This window comes from Marmota marmota, unplaced genomic scaffold (assembly GCF_001458135.2).
Source record: "Marmota marmota marmota unplaced genomic scaffold, marMar, whole genome shotgun sequence".
NCBI lineage: Eukaryota > Metazoa > Chordata > Mammalia > Rodentia > Sciuridae > Marmota > Marmota marmota.
Window position 1 is genome coordinate 3,015,699 of NW_025999960.1, and position 18,452 is coordinate 3,034,150.

The 18,452-nt window shown below is 40.0% G+C and overlaps 1 protein-coding gene and 1 pseudogene across 1 annotated transcript in view; one reads left to right on the top strand and one right to left on the bottom strand.

The window, feature by feature from the left end:
• The window catches only part of Ipo8 (importin 8), a 73,861-nt gene extending 67,288 nt beyond the window's left edge, over positions 1 to 6,573 (bottom strand). The window contains 1 exon segment of the mRNA XM_015493205.2: positions 6,346 to 6,573. Within this exon segment, the coding sequence (XP_015348691.1) occupies positions 6,346 to 6,429 (84 nt within the window). The 5' untranslated portion in view covers positions 6,430 to 6,573.
• A 155-nt stretch (positions 6,574 to 6,728) lies between these two features.
• Positions 6,729 to 12,294, top strand: LOC125616635 (annotated as a pseudogene).
• Positions 12,295 to 18,452: the final 6,158 nt, after the last annotated feature.

The following is an 18,452-nucleotide window of genomic DNA, read 5'->3' on the forward strand; positions in this document are numbered from 1 at the left end:
TAGGTACTGAATTTAGGGGCACTCGGCCACCGAGCCACATCCCCAGTCCTATTTTGTATTTTATTTAGAGACAAGGTCTTATGGAGTTGCTTAGAACCTCATCTTTGCTGAGGCTGGCTTTGAACTCAAGATCCTCCTGCCTCAGCCTCCAGAGCCACTGGGATTACAGATGTGCACCACCCTGCCAGGAGGCACTTATGATTTTTGACATATGCTGCCAAAATGCTTTCCACAAAAAATATGCAAAATCCCACATATACAAGTGTCCATGTAAGCAGTGTAGGTATAGTATTAACCATTTCTTTGAAACTTTAAAACTTTTTAATACTTTAAGTTATATTTCCTCTATTACTAAGGAGGCTTTTTGTGGTTGCTATTGTTTTGTTTGGGAGCTAATTGCTTCTACAAATTCCTTACTCCATTTATCTTTTTGTAGGTGAAATTTTCACTTTTTCTCAATAAAGTCTAAAAGCTATTTATGGATTTGAAGTCTCTGAATAACTCATCACAAGTGTTTATTCTCAGATTATTTATATGTTAATTTGTTTGTTATTTTTTGACAAACGCAAATCAAGAAAACATCAGCTACAGAAAACTGGATATCCAGTACCATGAACCAGACAATGTTAAATAATGCCTAAGCTATGGAGAAGAGCCAGTCCAAATTGGAACAGTGTGACTCACAAGACAGGGTTGAGCGCTGTCATTGCCAGCTGTCCTCTGCGGCTATAGCATCTTTTAAACTTAACAATGCCTAAGGGAGCCTGTGCTGATGGAGTTTCTTCTCTGCCCTGCTGCTTGAGTCACTTCACACCCCAGACATGCTCTACACCAGTAATCTGCTCCTGAGTTTGGCCATTGGTAACCTTAGAAGCAAAAAGAAACGAAACAGAGCAGCCGGTTCCTTTTGGCCATGCTCTACATAGATGTTTAGATTCTGGACCTTCACAACCCTGTACATTCCCAGAGCCCATAAATGGATTTGCCCACTGAAAATCCCAGAAAAGAATTGTAAATTCTCACTGAAGCCAAACCAGACAATGCCCCAAAGAGTCTGTCTAGCTTACGTTCTCCTGGGAGCTTGAATCTCTGGTATCATCCCTTTGAAGATACAGCTGGGTTTGTGCATACACTCATTTATTTAATCACCTTTTCTATTATTTTATTTATAAAGTAGCATTTAAGGTAAATACGATTAAAAATAAGTTTGGAGAAAAACAACATCTTTTCCATTCAAGTACATTTTTGTGCTTTCCCAAATACTTCAGTAAAATTTTGTATTATCTTATAATTATTCTTCCTTTCATCCTGTATAGTCTTTAAAATCTTAAATGTGGGGCTGGGGTTGTGGCTCAGTGGTAGAGTGCTCGCCTAGAATGTGAGAGGCACTGGGTTCGAAAGATTTATAAATAAATAAAGGTATTGTCAATCTATAACTAAAAATTTTTTTTTAAAAATCTTAAGGGGTTGGGGATATGGCTCAAGCGGTAGCGCGCTCGCCTGACATGCGTGCGGCCTGGGTTCGATCCTCAGTACCACATACCAACAAAGATGTTGTGTCCGCCGAGAACTAAAAAATAAATATTTAGGGGCTGGGGATGTGGCTCAAGCGGTAGCGCGCTCGCATGGCATGCGTGCGGCCCGGGTTCGATCCTCAGCACCACATACAAACAAAGATGTTGTGTCCGCCGAGAATTAAAAAATAGACATTAAAAAACTCTCTCTCTCTCTCTCTCTCTCTCTCTCCCCCCACACACACTCTTTAAAAAAAAAAATAAATATTTTAAAAAAAAATCTTAAATCTATCATACTTAAGGGAAATTCATTTTCGTAATTGAAACTACAAAAAAAAATTTTTTTTTTTTTTTTAGTTGTAGTTGGACACAATACCTTTATTTGTTTTTATGTGGTGCTGAGGATCGAACCCAGGGCCTCGCGCCTACTAGGCAAGTGCACTACCACTGAGCAACAACACCAGCCCCAAAATTTCAATTCTTAAAGAAACATATTTAACTATAGTTTACAAGTGGCAAAATTAATATAGATTTAGCACCATTTTCTATATCTCTCTACATACACATTATAAAATAATTCATTTGTGCTGGCACAGTGGCACACTTCCGTAATCCCAGCAGCTCAGGAGGCAACGGCAGGAGGATCAGAAGTTTTGAGAGTGAAGCCCTAAAGCAACTTAACAAGACCCTGTCTCAAAATGAAAAATAAAAAGAGGGCTTGGGATGTGGCCCAGTGGTTAAGTGCTCCTGGGTTAAATCCCCAGTCCAAAAAAAAATTTCATTTACTTTAATCATAAAACTAATTGGTTACTTTTTAAAAAAATCTTCCTACACATAAAAACAACATAACCTTTACACTTAGATAATGCTACTTATTTGAAATTAATTTCAGCATTGTTGCCACAGTTGGAACTTCTCTTTTTTCAACTGTTTACATTTTAAAGAACTTCAGAAACTTTGTCTTCTCCTTTTAGCTTTGTTTCAATGTATGTTAATTTGGCCAGATAAAACATTCAGCAGTAAATTCTGGTATATTCTCACACTATTTGCCTCACAAATATTACTCAATTTCTCTGTCCTCCTTTGGGCTTCAAGTTTCTAAAAAATAAATAAATATTTAAATAAATAAATAAATGGGATAACTGATTTCCTCATAATTTCTTAAGGATGTTTATTTTGAATCTGTGAAGTTCACTGAACACTGTTTTCTTGCTTAGCTATCTTCTGTATTTTATGAGAACTCCTATAAAGCAAAAGCCTGATTTTTCCCATTCTCTGATTCACTGCTCTGACTACATTTACCTTTCAAGTCCTCTAAAATGACAGGTTGAGGGCCTTTTCTGAACTTGCTATTCCCTCTGCTCCTCTCCCAATTCTCTTAGCTCACTCATTCACAACATCTATGTCTATTCAATGTCATTCCTCAGAGAATGACTACCCTATGCATACGTTCCAACACACTTTCTCAGGCTTTATTAGCATGAAATTATATTATTTGCTTGCCTGTATCTCTCACTAACATGTAAGCTCCATGGGAGAAGAATCTTATACCAATGCCTACAACATAACTCTGTAAATATATCTGTCATTCATATAAACAAACTCTCTAAAAGAGGAATAAAAATAGGCTAGGAGTGTAGCTACTGGGTGTAGATTAGTTACTAGGGATCTACTGGGTGTAGATCCCATTAATATGCAGGCATGCGCGCGCGCACACGCGCGTACACACACACACACACACACACACACACACAGTTCCATGGAAAATGGAGATTCCAAAATTTGGCAATTAAATTATCTTTATTTCCCTACTGAAAAACATGTGGAGTTGGGCTGGGGATGTGGCTCAAGCGGTAGCGCGCTCGCCTGGCATGCGTGCCGCCCGGGTTCGATCCTCAGCACCACATATAAACAAAGATGTTGTGTCCGCCAAAAACTAAAAAAATAAATATTTAAAAAAATTCTCTCTCTCTCTCTCTCTCCCTCCCTCCCTATCTTAAAAAAAAAAAAAAGAAAGAAAGAAAAGAAAAGAAAAACATGTGGAGGATAATTTTTTTAAAAAGACAACTTTTTAAAAAATGTTTAGTTGTAGATGGACACAATACCTTTATTTTATTTATTTATTTTTATGTGGTGCTGAGAATCAAACCCAGGGTCTCATGTGTGCTAGGCAAGCACTCTACTGCTGAGCTACAACCCCAGCTCAAAAGAAGACATCTTGAGGCTGGGGTTGTGGCTCAGCAGTAGAGCACTCACCTAGCACGTGTGAGGCCCTGGGTTCGATCCTCAGCACCACATAAAAATAAATAAAAACAAAGGTATTAAAAAAAAAAAAAAAGGACAACAACATCTTTCTGGATGAGTTACAGAAGCAAGACATCTACCCAACCATACTCCTCTATGCTGCTGCTAAAGGGACTTCTGGTGGAGAGACAGTGAGGAAGGTATACAGCATTCATTTTTAATAAAAAAGACTCAAAAATCGGTTTTCCATAGAAACAATATCACCAACAGAGAACCAGTCACTGCTAAGAGAAAAATGCTGGCCTAAGAAAACATAGCTTCCAAATAAGAATTTATCTCTTAGACCTTAGGCTGTTATGCTGAAGCTATTTACTCTTAAAGCAATTGACAGATCAATCAGTACACTGTAGAAGCTACCCCCATTTCCTAAGCAAAGCATATTTGCTGAGGTGGGGCAGTCTAGACTAAAATTAATGAGCTGGGAACTAGAATCTAGCTCCATGGTAGAGGATTTGTCTAGCATGTGCAGGAACCCGGAGTTGGATCCTCAGTACTATGAAAATAAAAATTTTAAAAACACAAAATTTTAAGAGGAGAACCTAAATACTTATGATAGATTACCCACCAGTTTATCCAGCAAAGCAGGAAGTTACAGTGGTGGTAATGGACAAGCATACAAAACCCAAACACCATAAACCATGTGTGTTTTTGTTTTCCATACTGGGGATTGAACCCAGGGATTCTCTACCACTGCACTACATCTCTAGTCCTTGTTATTTTAAGACAAGGTCTCACTAAATTGCTCAGGCTGGCCTAAAACATGCAATCCTTCTGCCTCCAGCCTCCCAAATAGCTGGGATTACACATGTGTGTCACCATGTCTGGCTAAACCGTGTTTTACTATAAGGTTAAGTAACATTATATGGTGGCCTTCTACTTAAAGACAATTCCAAAAAACTTAGTGTGGATATATTGCAATGCAAAACACCATACAAAACAAATGCTAAATGAGTGGCATGGCAATAATCTACATACATTTATTTATTTATTTATAGAGTTTTTTGTTGTTGGTGGTAGTGATTTGGTTTTGGTTTTGCAGTGCTAGGGATGAACAAAGGGCCTCAAGCATAAATAAGGTACCTTAAGAAGTTGCACTGGAAATGGTCTGTGATGAGGAGAAGGGGGGTCACAAGCAAGCTAACTCTCCTGTTCATATTAGAAAATTGCAAGTTCAGCTCTTGTTTTGTTCTTCCTAACCAACCCCTGGATTACTATTCTTCCAGCTAATCTGCATGCAGTCCTTCTACTCTGCAAAGCAGGTGCTGACTTTAACTTTATCCTGAGTGATGGTCCTGACACATCCCCTTTGGGTTTTAATACAATCTCTCGTCTTCATAGTACTTTCACAATCCCTTTTATCGCTTGGGAATCCTGGTTTCAGTCTACTCAGAACTCCACACAGATTTCCCATTAAGATAATTCCTTTCAAAGACTCACAACTCTCATCTGCTTTTTAAAATTAACCCCAACAGAAACATTTACTTAGGACAGACTTTATCACATTTTAGAAGGAACAGAATCACCTGGTGAGTTAGTTAAAACACAATTGGTTCCCACGCCCATAATTTCCCTTTAAGTCTGGGAAGAAACCCCATAACTTGCACTTTCAATAAATTCTCAGAGGATGTTGATGTGCTGGTCCTGAGCAAATACCTTGGGAGTAATTAATTTGAGAATATTCCTTTATATTTTAAGGACTGTTAGAACTTCAAACAGTGGTCACCTCATCCTAGGAGTAGGTATCATTTGTACTTTTTAGTAACAGGTCTATGGTTCAGTGTTACAGGTATGAAGGAAGAAATACGTTAGAGTCCGGGATCATTAAGTTTTTGGAATATTGGGGATAACACTGTAACAAAGCCAAGGTTGGTTAGGAAGAACACCTGAAGTCGAATAGAAGAAATTCTTACACATTTTAGCATTTTAAAGAAATCCCTCCAGACGCGATTAGGGGATGTGCCTTTGGTAAAGCACATGAAAACTGCCCTTTCTTCCCAGAGCACTCTCCCGACAGCAATGCCCAGCGCTCCAACAAAACTCTTGCCACTCTTTGACAAAAGAGTCCGTGCCAACCCCACAGAAGCAGGCGATGGGCAGGGTTTCCCACAGCAACACCTAAAAAGGGTTGGGTCTGGAGAAAAGCTAACTCGGCTTTGAATATGAAGTGAATTTCCCCCAACCGCGTCCCCAATTTCAGAGCGCTTACGGAAAAGCTTCCCACCCTGAAGACACCGGCAAAGATTGCAAAAGCTTCTCTATTTGGACCAAGTGGGGTTGACAAACTGCACTGGGAAGGAAGGCGACACGAAAAGATGCAAAGGTGACCAACAGGTGCGTGAGTTGTTCCGCAAAGACCCCGGGGGAGTGCCATGCTGCTCCACTGGACCCGGGGCGGGACAGGCCGAGGGAGCGCCGGGGTCCCGAGCCCGGGTGGGGGTAGAGACGAAGGGCGTCGAGCGGGGAGAGCTGGCAATCCGGCTGGGGGCTCCGCTCCGGCGGCAGCGGGGCGCCGAAGGCCCGCTCTCACCTGGTTGAGCTCGTTCTCTGCTGCAATCCGAAGCTTCGGGTCGATGGTGCCCTTCAGCGCCTGGATGATCCGGTTGAGGTCCATCTCCCCGGGTGGGGGCTCCGCGGCCCCCGGACCAATAGGCCAGACTGCAGATTTAGTTTTATTTGGACCCTCTCACCTTCCTCCTCCGCGACGCCTAGACTACCTCACTCCCCAACCCCCGCCACGGTCGCCACCTGCAGCCACTTGCTGCGCCACTCTGACTCCGCGCCCCCTGTCCTCCCTCTTTCCCCCCCACAACTCGCTCTCCATTCACCCTTTTACGACAGCCGGTGGGAGGCGGGAGAAGTAAGAAGAGGAAGCGGCGCCTCCTTTACGGCGGCCTCTTCCCCCGGGCGTGATGCTGTGACCGGCTCCCACGGGCGGCGCCATGATACTGTACGGACAGAGCTTTTACTTACCCGCAGAGGGAACGTGCGGCCGAGTTCAGGAAGGCAGCTGCCATGCTGCTGTACGGAAAACAGCCTCGGGGGAAACAAGCTTGCTTGTGTCCTCTTACAGCCACTTCCAAATGAAGCGGATCTAGTGGAGTGACACTTTCTGTTAGTCCGAAAACTGTTTGGGCATTGCAGCTAAACCTATTCCAGAACAGACTTGTTGGGACCTTAAGATTACGTAGCCGCCAGGAGGACAGAGTTGCATCCCAGTCCATCATTCATTCATTGACTCACTCACCGAACATTTGTTAAACTTATATTTCGGATCCAGAATTCTAGGATGTCTAAGTACCACGTTATAACAAGATGAATTCGATACAGTTTAATATAAAGGCATTCAGGACCTGCTAGGAAAGACAAATATAAACATATGAAGTATATTTTCAGCGTGAGGAAACACAGGGAAAGTCTATGGCTGAGATTTTTCAGAAAAAAAATTCCAGAGACTCTCAGAAAAATAGTGAATGGCAAGAACAGGGTGACACTATTTCCAATTACAACAGCCGTACCTGGCCCCATAACTTTAATGACATAAGAATATAGAGCAAATTTTTCCTGAAATTAGCCCAGAAAAGAGAGTTTTAATTACATTTAGTAAAGATGGCTGTGAGCAAAATACAGTTGAGGGATGGTGGTCTTTCCAGGAGCACAAAATCAAGATTGATTGGTTCAATTAACTGGGTTTAATGAAGAGGGTAGAAAATGTGGCAGAAAACTTATCTAAAACAAGTCCCTTCAGCTGGGTGCAGAAGTAATGAACTTGTCTCTGATTGCTTTGAGTGTTGCCCCTCTTTTAATTCATTATCCACAGTACCATCAGAGTAAGGTTTCTGAAAGGTTAATATGGTCCTATCCCTTCTTTGACTTTCCATAAATTCTAAGATAAAAAACAAATTCCTTAACACTGTAGGGTCCTTTGAAACAATGGCTTTCATCTCTTTCATTGTGGCATTCTCTCTCTCTCTCTCGGACCTCATGATTATCTCAAGCTTCTTTACATCTGAAATCTTAACTCCAATATCATCTTTTCTAGCCAGGAAGTGTTGTTCCATATTTCTCTTGCTCAATAATTCTACACCTTTTTTCCAACCCAATTGATACTACTGGTTATCTGCCACGAATTCTGCTCCCCCACATGTTGATATTTGAACATTGGAGAAGCACTCTGGAGGCAAGCATATAAAGCAGGGTTTATTTAGAAAGGGATAACATAGGAGGAACATAGGGAGGGAGAAGGGGGCCATAGCAATATCCTGGTATCCCCAGAATCGAGGTGTTCTGCCCTTTTTATGAGTCCTAAGCTTCCTTTGTTCTGCCCTCTTCCCCTTATCTCTCTCCTTCCTGCATACAGGATTAGGCCTAGGAAATCCTTGGTGGGATGGCCAAAAGGTGGAAACGGGTGGGATGAAGGGGGAAAGGCAGAATGGTGCAACTAAGGACACATTAACAACCTTATAGCTCCCTGTAGGGCGGTTACCTTGGCAACAGGTTGGAGCCGGGGCAGGTTCTAGATAAGGGTGATGGAAGGGCTCTGTAGAAATTAACATTTCAGTCCTTCAGGGGAGTCTCCAACTTCCTGGACTCACTCAAAATTGGCCTCCTTGATCCGACTTGACTCAATTTACCTATCTATGCTGACTGCCTGTCTAATTCTGGCTTCACAATCACTACTTCAGTTCTCTTAGACTATCCACTCCTGACTCCACATCCTCTTCTGCTATTAAACTCCCAATTTAATTTCTCAAGCCCACCCTGGCCACACTATACAAACTGACAACACTACAAACGTGTTTTTTTTCCTCAGACTCAACAATCCTATTCCTTGTGATTAATCAGCACCATCTCTCATTTCTTCAATGACTGCTCCAACCCTCAGGACTCTTCTCAAACCCACTACCCCAAGGATGAGGAAAGCCATTAGGCTGAACTCACCAAACACAAATTAATCTCAGCTTACCCCTCTCCACCTCCCTCCCACCAGTCTGAACCAAATCCTCTCTCCCATCTCTTCCAGAACCTTTCTCCTTAAATCTCTCCTTTCTTTTGTATAATTTTTCATTAAGATAAATTTGGGGTATTATTACATGACTAATTATAAGATTTTTTCCTATATTTTGGGGGTATTCTCCCCAGTAATTCAACTTTATCCTAAAACATTGGCCTCCAGTTTTTTTTTTTTAAATCATTTTTTCCATTAATGCTCTCTAATTATTGCTTATTCTTTTCACTTTACGTTCAAAGAATCGCTTCATTCATTACCTCCACTTTATTTCCCATTCATGCTTCAAGTAGGTATCCCTGGTCTTCTGCCTGCATTTCTACTGAAACTGCCAAGCAAAAATGAACACTCATCCCTTTAGCTACCAAATGCAAGATATATTTTTAGTCTTCCAATTAAATTGTCTCTCATCTGGCATATAACACTGTATTATATGCTCTTTTGCTAATGTCTCACTTCTTGTTTTACTTTCCAAAGTATATCCTAGCCCTTTGATTACTCAGTTACCCAACTCTTAAGTATGAATGGTCTCTGGACTCAGTTCCTTTCTTTCTCTTCCACCCACACTGCATGAGTCATTTCATCTACTTATATAACTTTAACCATAAACTTAATAGAGACAATTCACAAAAGTTCTAACCAATGTCTCTTTCTTTAAGTTAGATGAATCCAAATGCCTACTACATTTATACCAAAATATGTCATCTCTCAAAAATTTTTCGGCCCATGTCTGAAAATGAATTTTGACACCATTAAAGAAGATGGTTGGGAGTAGGGAGACTTGATGTAGTTATTTCAATAATGTAAAAGGAGAGGAGACAGAAAAATTCTAGTGGTTTGAAGTACTGGCTGGAGCAGCCGAGTGGTAAAAGGGGCCATTATGGGAGCAGGAGCTGCCTATTAAGCCTGATCACGATGGCAGCACCACAAAAGCACAGAGATTTCGTGTCAAAGTCTATGGAGGGAATGCCAGTGGGGAGCCTGGCCGGTCTTGAGTAAGTCCTGGACAAGAAGCTGGAGGAAAAGGACTTTCATAAGACATATGTGGTCCTAGTTTTGGGTGCTAAAGAAAGATGAAGATCTCTTCCAGAATGGCTGAAGGAAATGGGGGCTCCAAGGCCAAAAAAGAGTCCCAGGACTGCTTTGGGTGCTTTCAAGAATGGTGTGATGCCTTCTTGTGATGTGCTCTGGAGAACCCTCAGTTCCCAACCCCATTGAATGTCCAGAGTTGGCAGCTGAGTGGGGGTTCCTTGTCCTCTACAAAGGAAAAGATTCCTATTGTTGTACTTCAGGGTCTCTCAGAGTTCTCTCCCCTCACCATTTCTATCTTTTTGGAATTATTGCTCTTGCATGCATCTGCCTTCCTCCTTCCCCTGCTAGTTTCATGGAAACATTTAACCAAACTTTTCTGATTGGGCTTTTGGCCCCTTCCCTCACCCCAACTTTCACTTCTGGTCTGTTTGATTCCATTTGGTGCCTTTTATGGCATAAATCACTGTCCTTGTAAAGTTTTTAGATCAATAAAGTCATTGGCCTTAAAAAACAGGGGCGGTTGGGGGCGCTGGTGCACACCTATAATCCCAGCTGCTCGGGAGGCTGAGGCAGGAGGATTGCCAAGTTCAAAGCCAGCCTCAGCAAAAGGGAGGCGCTAAGCAACTCAGTGAGACCCTGTCTCTAAATAAAATACAAAATAGGGCTGGAGATGTGGCTCAGTGGTCAAGTGCCCCTGAGTTCAATCCCTGGTACCCCCAAACACACACACACACACATACACACACACAAAGAAAACTAAACATGCAACTTCCACATGACCCAGAAATTGCACTCCTGAGCATTTGTCAGAGAAATGAAGGCTTGTGCTCATGTAAAACTTGCAGGTAAGCTGGGAATGGTGCCCTGTGTTGGGAGGCTGAGGCGAGAGGATCATGAGGCCAGCCTGGGCAACACAGTGAGACCCTGTCTCACCGAGAGAATTGGGGTAGCTCAGTGGCAGAGCCCACACTCAAGCCCTAGGTTTAATCTCTATCACTGGGGGGCTGGGGGAGAAGCACCTATTAATAGCAGTTCTCCTCATTATAGCTAAAAACTAGAAACAATACAGATGTCCTTCAATGGGAAAATGGTTAAACTGTGATACATCTATGCCTTGGAACACTACTGAGCAAAAAAAAAGGAATGATACATGCAACAACCTGGATGATCTGTAGAGAATTATATTGAGTGAAAGAGGTCAAAGGATATGTATTGAGCTGTGAATATAGCTCAAGGGTAAAGCACTGACAGCAATAGGAGATGCCCTCAGCTGAATCCCCAGAACTACACACAAAAAAGGGGGGCAAAATAATGTGTATTTTCTAATTCCATTTACATAAAATCCTTAAAATTAAAATATATAGAAAGATCAAGTCAGTAGTTTCTGGAGGCTTATGAAGGGCAACTTGAGAGATTCTTGTAATAATAGAAATGTTCTGTATCTTTTTTAAAAAAAATTATTAGTTCTTAGTTATATATGACATGTTCTGTATCTTAACTGTATCTATTAGTATCCTGGTTGTAATATTGTACTATAGTTTTGCAAGATATTACCATGAAAGAAACTGGATAAAGGATACATGAGATATATTTGTATTATTTCCTACAACTGAATGTGCACCTTCAATTATCTCAAAACAAAATTTTAAACTAGAGCTAGGGATGTAGCTTATTGGAAGAGACCTTGCCTAGCATGCAGAAGGCCCTGAGTTTGATCCCAACTCAAATATTAAATTAATTAAAATAATACATAACCAAAAAGTCAATTTTCCCATGAAAAACTTTTCAAAAAAAATTTTTGTAGTTGTAGATGGACACAATACTTTTATGTTTTGTCTACTTTTATGTGGTGCTGAGGATCGAACCCAGTGCCTCACACATTCAAGCAAGCATTCTGCCACTGAGCTACAGCCCCAGCCATCCCATGAAAACTTTTTATGCTTTAGTGCACACTCAGTGAAGACCAAAAAAAAACTATCAAATTTGGGGTCACCAAGGTAATAGGTAAAGATCAATCAGGATAAAGATATAGCCTCTCAGATTCTGCTCTAAATTTTCTTTACGTGTGTTTTGCTCCCTGTTACATGTGGTTCATTGTTCTGAGTCCTTTCTTTTTGTATTACTTTGCGTGAAAGGATTTCTATATTTCCTGATGACCTCACTTTGGTCTCAGTACCTTGAGTCACCTATATTGTCTTGTTATAATTTGCAGATATGCCTCATCTCTTAGCACTTGTTTCCTCATCTGCTTCTAAGAGTTATTGTGAAGACTAAATAAGTACTGCTGCCCATGGGAAATGCTCAATAAATCTTAACCACTATTGCCATCTCTTTAAAAGGAAGGAAGAATGCTGGGCCCAGTGGCTCATGCCTATAATCCCAGCAGGGTGGGAGGCTGAGACAGGAGGATCACTAGTTCAAAGCCTGCCTCAGCAAAAGCGAGGCACTAAGCAACTTAGCAAGACCCTGTCTGTAAATAAAATACAAAATAGGGCTGGGGATGTGGCTCAGTGGTCAAGTGCCCCTGAGTTTCATCCCTGGTACCAAAAAAAAAAAAGAAAGAAGAAAAAACATCTTATTCAGACTTCACTGAATAAGACATAAAACAGCCTCACAAAATAAACAACCAGTAAGTACTAGTTGAATACATAAATGCATGCATGTGTGATAACAATGTGTCTGAAACAGGATGTCCACGGTAGGAATGAAGGTAAGAAAAATATGAGACACTTTGCAGGTAGAATCAACAAGGATGTGTGACTGATTAGGTACACAAAATTACCTAAGGGAAGTCAAGAATGATGCTAAAGTTTTAAGCTTTGATGACCTATGGAAGTCATTAGCCAGGGGAAATGGAAAATACATTTTGGAGGAAAGATGAGGTTACCTTCGGACATTATGAAGTAGGAATGCTTATAGTTTATACAGCTGGTGAACTCCAGTGCATAACCTGAAACCACATCTGTACTTATAAAAAAGCTGGGGGAGGAAGAAGGAAATGATGATGGAGAAGAGGAAGAAATAAAGGGACAGAGAGACATGAGTCATTTGTGTACATAGAGTAGTTGACATCAAGGACATGATGGCATTACCCTAGAATACAGCATAGCATGAGAAGAACTGGCATGATTACAGCTCAAATTACAGAAAGCAACTGTTAGCCCACGCACTGCCACTATGGCCTTTTTTGAGATTTAACATTTTAGTCATCTAAACGGAATATCACACAGCTGTGCTCCCCATCTGCTGGCAGCAGCTCATCCGTTGGTCTATATTAGCAGGTTTGAATCTAGTCCATAAGGTAAAAGAGAAATAGGAGTTCAAAACCAATGCATAGGGCTGGGGCTGTAGCTCAGTGGGCACAGTGCTTGCCTAGCACATGTGAGGCACTGGGTTTGATCCTTAGCAACACATAAAAATAAACAAATAAAATAAAGGCATGCTCTCCATTCATCACTACCCCCCCCCAAAAAAAGTTTTTAAAACAATGTATAAAAATCCTATCTATAAACTCAATAATTCATCTTTTAGACCACATTAAACAGTCTGTAAGGGAGTGCTGTGAAGTTGGTTCTTAAAACATCTCTATTCCCAAAGTGTCTATCTTGGCGTAGCTCTAAGTCATAGCACCTGACATATCAAGTGCACACGGGTACCTCCTGAAAATGTAAGATCTTCAATATTTTCTTTCTTTTTTTTTTTTAAGCATGTACCTTTTATTTATTTTTTTAAATTTTTTTTAAAGAGAGAGATAATTTTTTTAATATTTATTTTTTAGTTTTCAGCGGACACAACATCTTTGTTTGTATGTGGTGCTGAGGATGGAACCCAGGCTGCACGCATGCCAGGCAAGTGCGCTACCGCTTGAGCCACATCCCCAACCCAGATCTTTAATATTTTGTTAATGGAAGTCAACAGAAATCTCCTTTAAAATCGCACCCAAGTAGACTTCCCTAAAAGAATGTAACAAACCTCCCAGTTAAAGAAAACTAAAAAAAAGGGAAAAATGAGTGACATATGTAGGGCAGCATTACAGTTTCTCAACAGAAGCCAGAAAGTTACTTTTCCAGAGACTACAATGGTAGTAGTGGTGGGAAGGTTGAAACTAAAGATAGTAGTATTAACTGGGACAAAAAGATGACATATCTACTTTCAAATAAGTTTTTTTGTTGTTGTTGTTCAAAATGTTGTTTCTTCATTGCCTCAAGCTTTCCTCATTCCACAGTGAGAAAGGAGATGTCCCTTGCCTCAGCTTCAGCACCTATGAGGAACTACTTTATGACAACCTCAAATGAATCCGGCTCGGGTGGTTCATGAAGGATGTAACATGCCATGTTAAAATTTAGTGCCCCCAAAACATGTGCAAGACAGCAGTGGAAGATATGGTGATAGAAAACACTACACAATTCAGACTTGGGAGAGACAATTGGCTCTGTGCTTCTGCTCCCTTACAAAGTCTCTAAGAGTCCCCATTTTCTTATGTCCCACACAGGATCTATCTCACCAGCGCCATTGTGAGGATCAAATAAGATTATATACAAGAGGAGCTGGGGATGTGGCTCAAGCAGTAACGCGCTCGCCTGGCATGCGTGCGGCCCGGGTTCGATCCTCAGCACCACATACAAAGATGTTGTGTCCGCGGATAATTAAAAAAAAAAAAAAAAAAGATTATATACAAGACAAATCCTGAGGGGAAATGCAAGTAGAGTGGGGGTGGGGATGGTACTCCAGCTTTTCTGTTAAAACTCCTCCATGTGTTATCTCAGGCTGGATGATAATACCCAAACTCCACCCAAGGAAAGACAAGACTGGGCAATAGCATACAATCTACCTTTTTAAGTGTTTTAAAAGTGATATATACATTTTTATGGTAAGATGCAGAATGAAGAGTCAGTCTTCTTTCCTCCTACTTGCAACTCCCAAAACCTTTACACAAGGCCAAAACTATCAAAAAATCTTTGTCTACCCTATCCTACTAGGGGAAAAATTTAAAAATCAAGTCATCAGATATATGCTTTTACATTTTTGTCACACAAATGAGGTATTATGCACTTTGATCTGTGCCTTCCATTTTGACTCATTTAATTCCCTACTAGCGGGCATATGTGTTGTTTCTCTAGTTTTTGCTAGTATAATTAGTGCTGTACAAAATATCTTTGTGCATGTATCTTGGCATAATTCCAAAACTATTTGTGGAATAAATTTCCAGCAGTGGGATTTCTAGGTCAAAAGCATGTGCTTTTTTATCTTGACAGCTACTGCCAACTTACCTTCCAAAAACATGTCAATTTCATTCCCCATCTGCTGTATTTGAGCCTCCACTTCACCCTCATGCTTGCCCAAATACGTATTTGAAAGGTTTACCTTTTGCTTACCAATCACCTTTAGTATGCATGTGTGTGTGTGTGTGAATCACCTCATCTTTTTAATTCATTTTTTCCCACTCTAGGTAGTCTTCTATCTTTTGACATTGATATTTTCCTGAAAACAGAAGTTTTGGGGGAATAAATTCTGTGTGTCAAATTGATCCATCCTTGGGGCTAGGGATGTGGCTCAAGTGGTAGCGCGCTGGTCTAGCATGCATGAGGCACTGGGTTCGATCCTCAACACCACATAAAAATAAAATAAAGATATTGTGTCCACCTAAAAATAAAAAAGAAATATTAAAAAAAAAATTGATCCATCCTTTATGCTGTTTAGGTTTTGTGTCCTACTTAGAAAGCTCTTCCATACCCCCACATTGGTGTTTCTTCCTCCTCTCTGGGGAAAAGAAACATCATAATACCACAAAGTCCAAAGTCAACAAGCCCCACATCTGTGTTCAAATTTTCCAATGCATTTTTGGTACCGTGTTCTTCGTATGAACAATAGCCAACTACCAAGATTCTGGGCAAATATAATGATAAGAAAGTGGATGTAAAAAGTATAGGAATAGACCACAGAGAGAAGAAAACCTAAAAAAAAAAAAACAAAAAAAAAACCTTTGCCATTTAGTAATGAGAAAATGCAATCATGAAATAAGGATACTACAAGAAACATTCTGATAACAAATGTATTTAGATATTTTAAACGTGAGCAGAAATTTAAAATGCTGTGAAATGGTAGAAATATAAAATCTCCCAATAAAGAAACCTTGAAATAAAAGGTCCAAAGAGGTCTAGTTTTGAATAGTAACACTTCTAAATAAAAGAGGTGTGTCAGAAATCAGAGAAATAACTTGAGATTTGCTCAGTAGAAGAAAGTGATGAACCTGATGTATATGAATATTTAAATGTCATTCATCTTTGCAGTCTGAGTCAGGTACAAATGAGATTATCCCAATATTTAAAAGACTAATCATTAGCAAATTATGATATTGAAATAGTCAATGAAACAATAATGATTAAGAAACTTAGAATTAGTGAGCCTTCATCCTCTTGATATTGATAATAGATGATTTTTTATAATCTGGCATTTGGTGTCACACACTGGTAGTAAATGAGCTGTACCTATCAGTTGTCAACACTTGCTCAAAAGTTGAAAAAACGAGGACAAAGCCACTGTAGCCTCATTACTAAAGTAGTCAAAAAGATACCTTTACTAAGGTAAATAAAGTAGCAAGTAGAGGACCAAGAGACAAATTTAAATTTTTTCCCCTTTTAGAACACTTAACATATTATCCTATTTATCACAAGGACCACAATGTAACACCAGATCATTTAAGCTAAAAAGTTTAATTTGCAAACAGAAAAGATTAAAATACAGTTAAAGGATTATAACTGTTAAGGAGTTGAGAAAGGGGACAAATCAGCAAACCTCTAAGCTTCTTGCTTTAAATGCCTGCATTTACTCACAAACCAATTTAGAGACAATATGCAAAAACTAACAATTGTGGATGTGAGAAGAAGTCATTTAACAAAAAGACTTAAAGTGAAGGAAAAGAACTTGGGGGAGAATATGGTAAACATGTACTATACCCTGTCCATCTCCTTCAGTAAGACAACAAAGCATTTATATGTTCAGGTAATTATGAAATGCCTTTGTACTTCAGTTCTATTTTCAAGATCTTCCCAGTAAAATATAAGTTCTTTATAAAAGCTCCATTAAGGGGGCTTTCAATTTCTATGGATGTTCACTCCATCTCTTGCAAATGTATAAATATGTACATATGAAAATCTTCCTGTAAGATATTATGCTTCTACTAAAACATCCCAAAGCTATCTTTAAAATTTTATACTGCAGGGTTGATGATTTAGATTTAGTGGTAGAACACTTGCTTATGAACATGCACAAGGTTCTGGGTTCAATCCACAGAACTGCAAGAAATGATACTGCTTCAGGAGGAAAGATCATGTCCATTCATTTTCATAAGTCTAATTTATAATTCATAGTCTTTATATTTGGCAAAATAGTAATTTCAGACACTCCCATAACTCCAGTTGTGGTAGCACATGCCTCTAATCCCAGCTACTTGGAAGGATAAGGCAGAACAGGATTGTCCAAGGTCAGCCTATCCAATTTAGCAAGACCCTGTCTCAAAATAATAAAAGAGGGTGGGTGTCACAAGCCATCCATGGGCTGTAAGTATAAGCTATGTGCAATTTGAGCATATGAGAGGACTGGCTGCTGTTGTGTGCTCTTTGGGCTGTGTGACACACATGTGCCCTTTCCTCTCGCTCTGCCTGTGTTCCCACAAGGCACCGAGATGGGTGTGACTTACCAAGATGTCAATCAATCTACTGACCACAAGACATCAAGAAGCTAGACTCAACCCCCTGAAACCTGATCCCTTGCCTTATTTGGAATATTCTATGAATGGTTTCTCCCCAATAAATAGGGGGACTTTAGGTTTGCTCACTCTCTTGACTCCTTTGCTCCCCATGCCCCGCAGTATGGAGCTTGATTCTTGAGGCTGTAGAGCTGTCCTGAACTCTGAAAAAGGCATTTTCTGTGTTTGTGTGGTTTTTTTGTTGCCAGCCCAATTTACCCAGAGTGACCCCGATTCCATCGCATATTGCGACAGGTGGGCATATGGGTCAGTGGTAAAGCATACCTAAGTTCAATCCCTAGTGTCAAAAAAAGAAAACAACTCCCCTAAAACAAATATTATGATATCCCGTTTAATGAATCCCCATTGGTGCATTTATATTTTAAAAAACTCAAGAAGTGCTCACACTATTTAAATAAGCATTTATTGTGTGCAGGAGAAAAATAAGACTAAGCTAAAAATCCCAATATAATAGGAAGCATAATGGATAAAGGCCTTGTTGAACTTGAGGACTCACTATTCCTATACACCAAATTTTGCTTTCAATCATTATACTTTGTGTTCTGGACATAAACGCCAAACCATGAACTAATTTATTTAACTGAAATACTAACCTACAAAGTATCTAACATGAACTGAAAAAAATTCTGTTAAATAGTGACTCACCCCAAATCCTCTCTACTGAGAACACTAAAATTTAAAACCACAAAGAGAAGCCATGTGTATGTACCTGTAATTCTAGCAACCTCGGAGGGAGGATTGAGGATTGAGTTCAAATTGAAGGCCAATGTGGGCAATACAGTGAGAACCCATCTCAAAAAAAAAAAAAAAAAAAAAAAAAAAAGAAAGC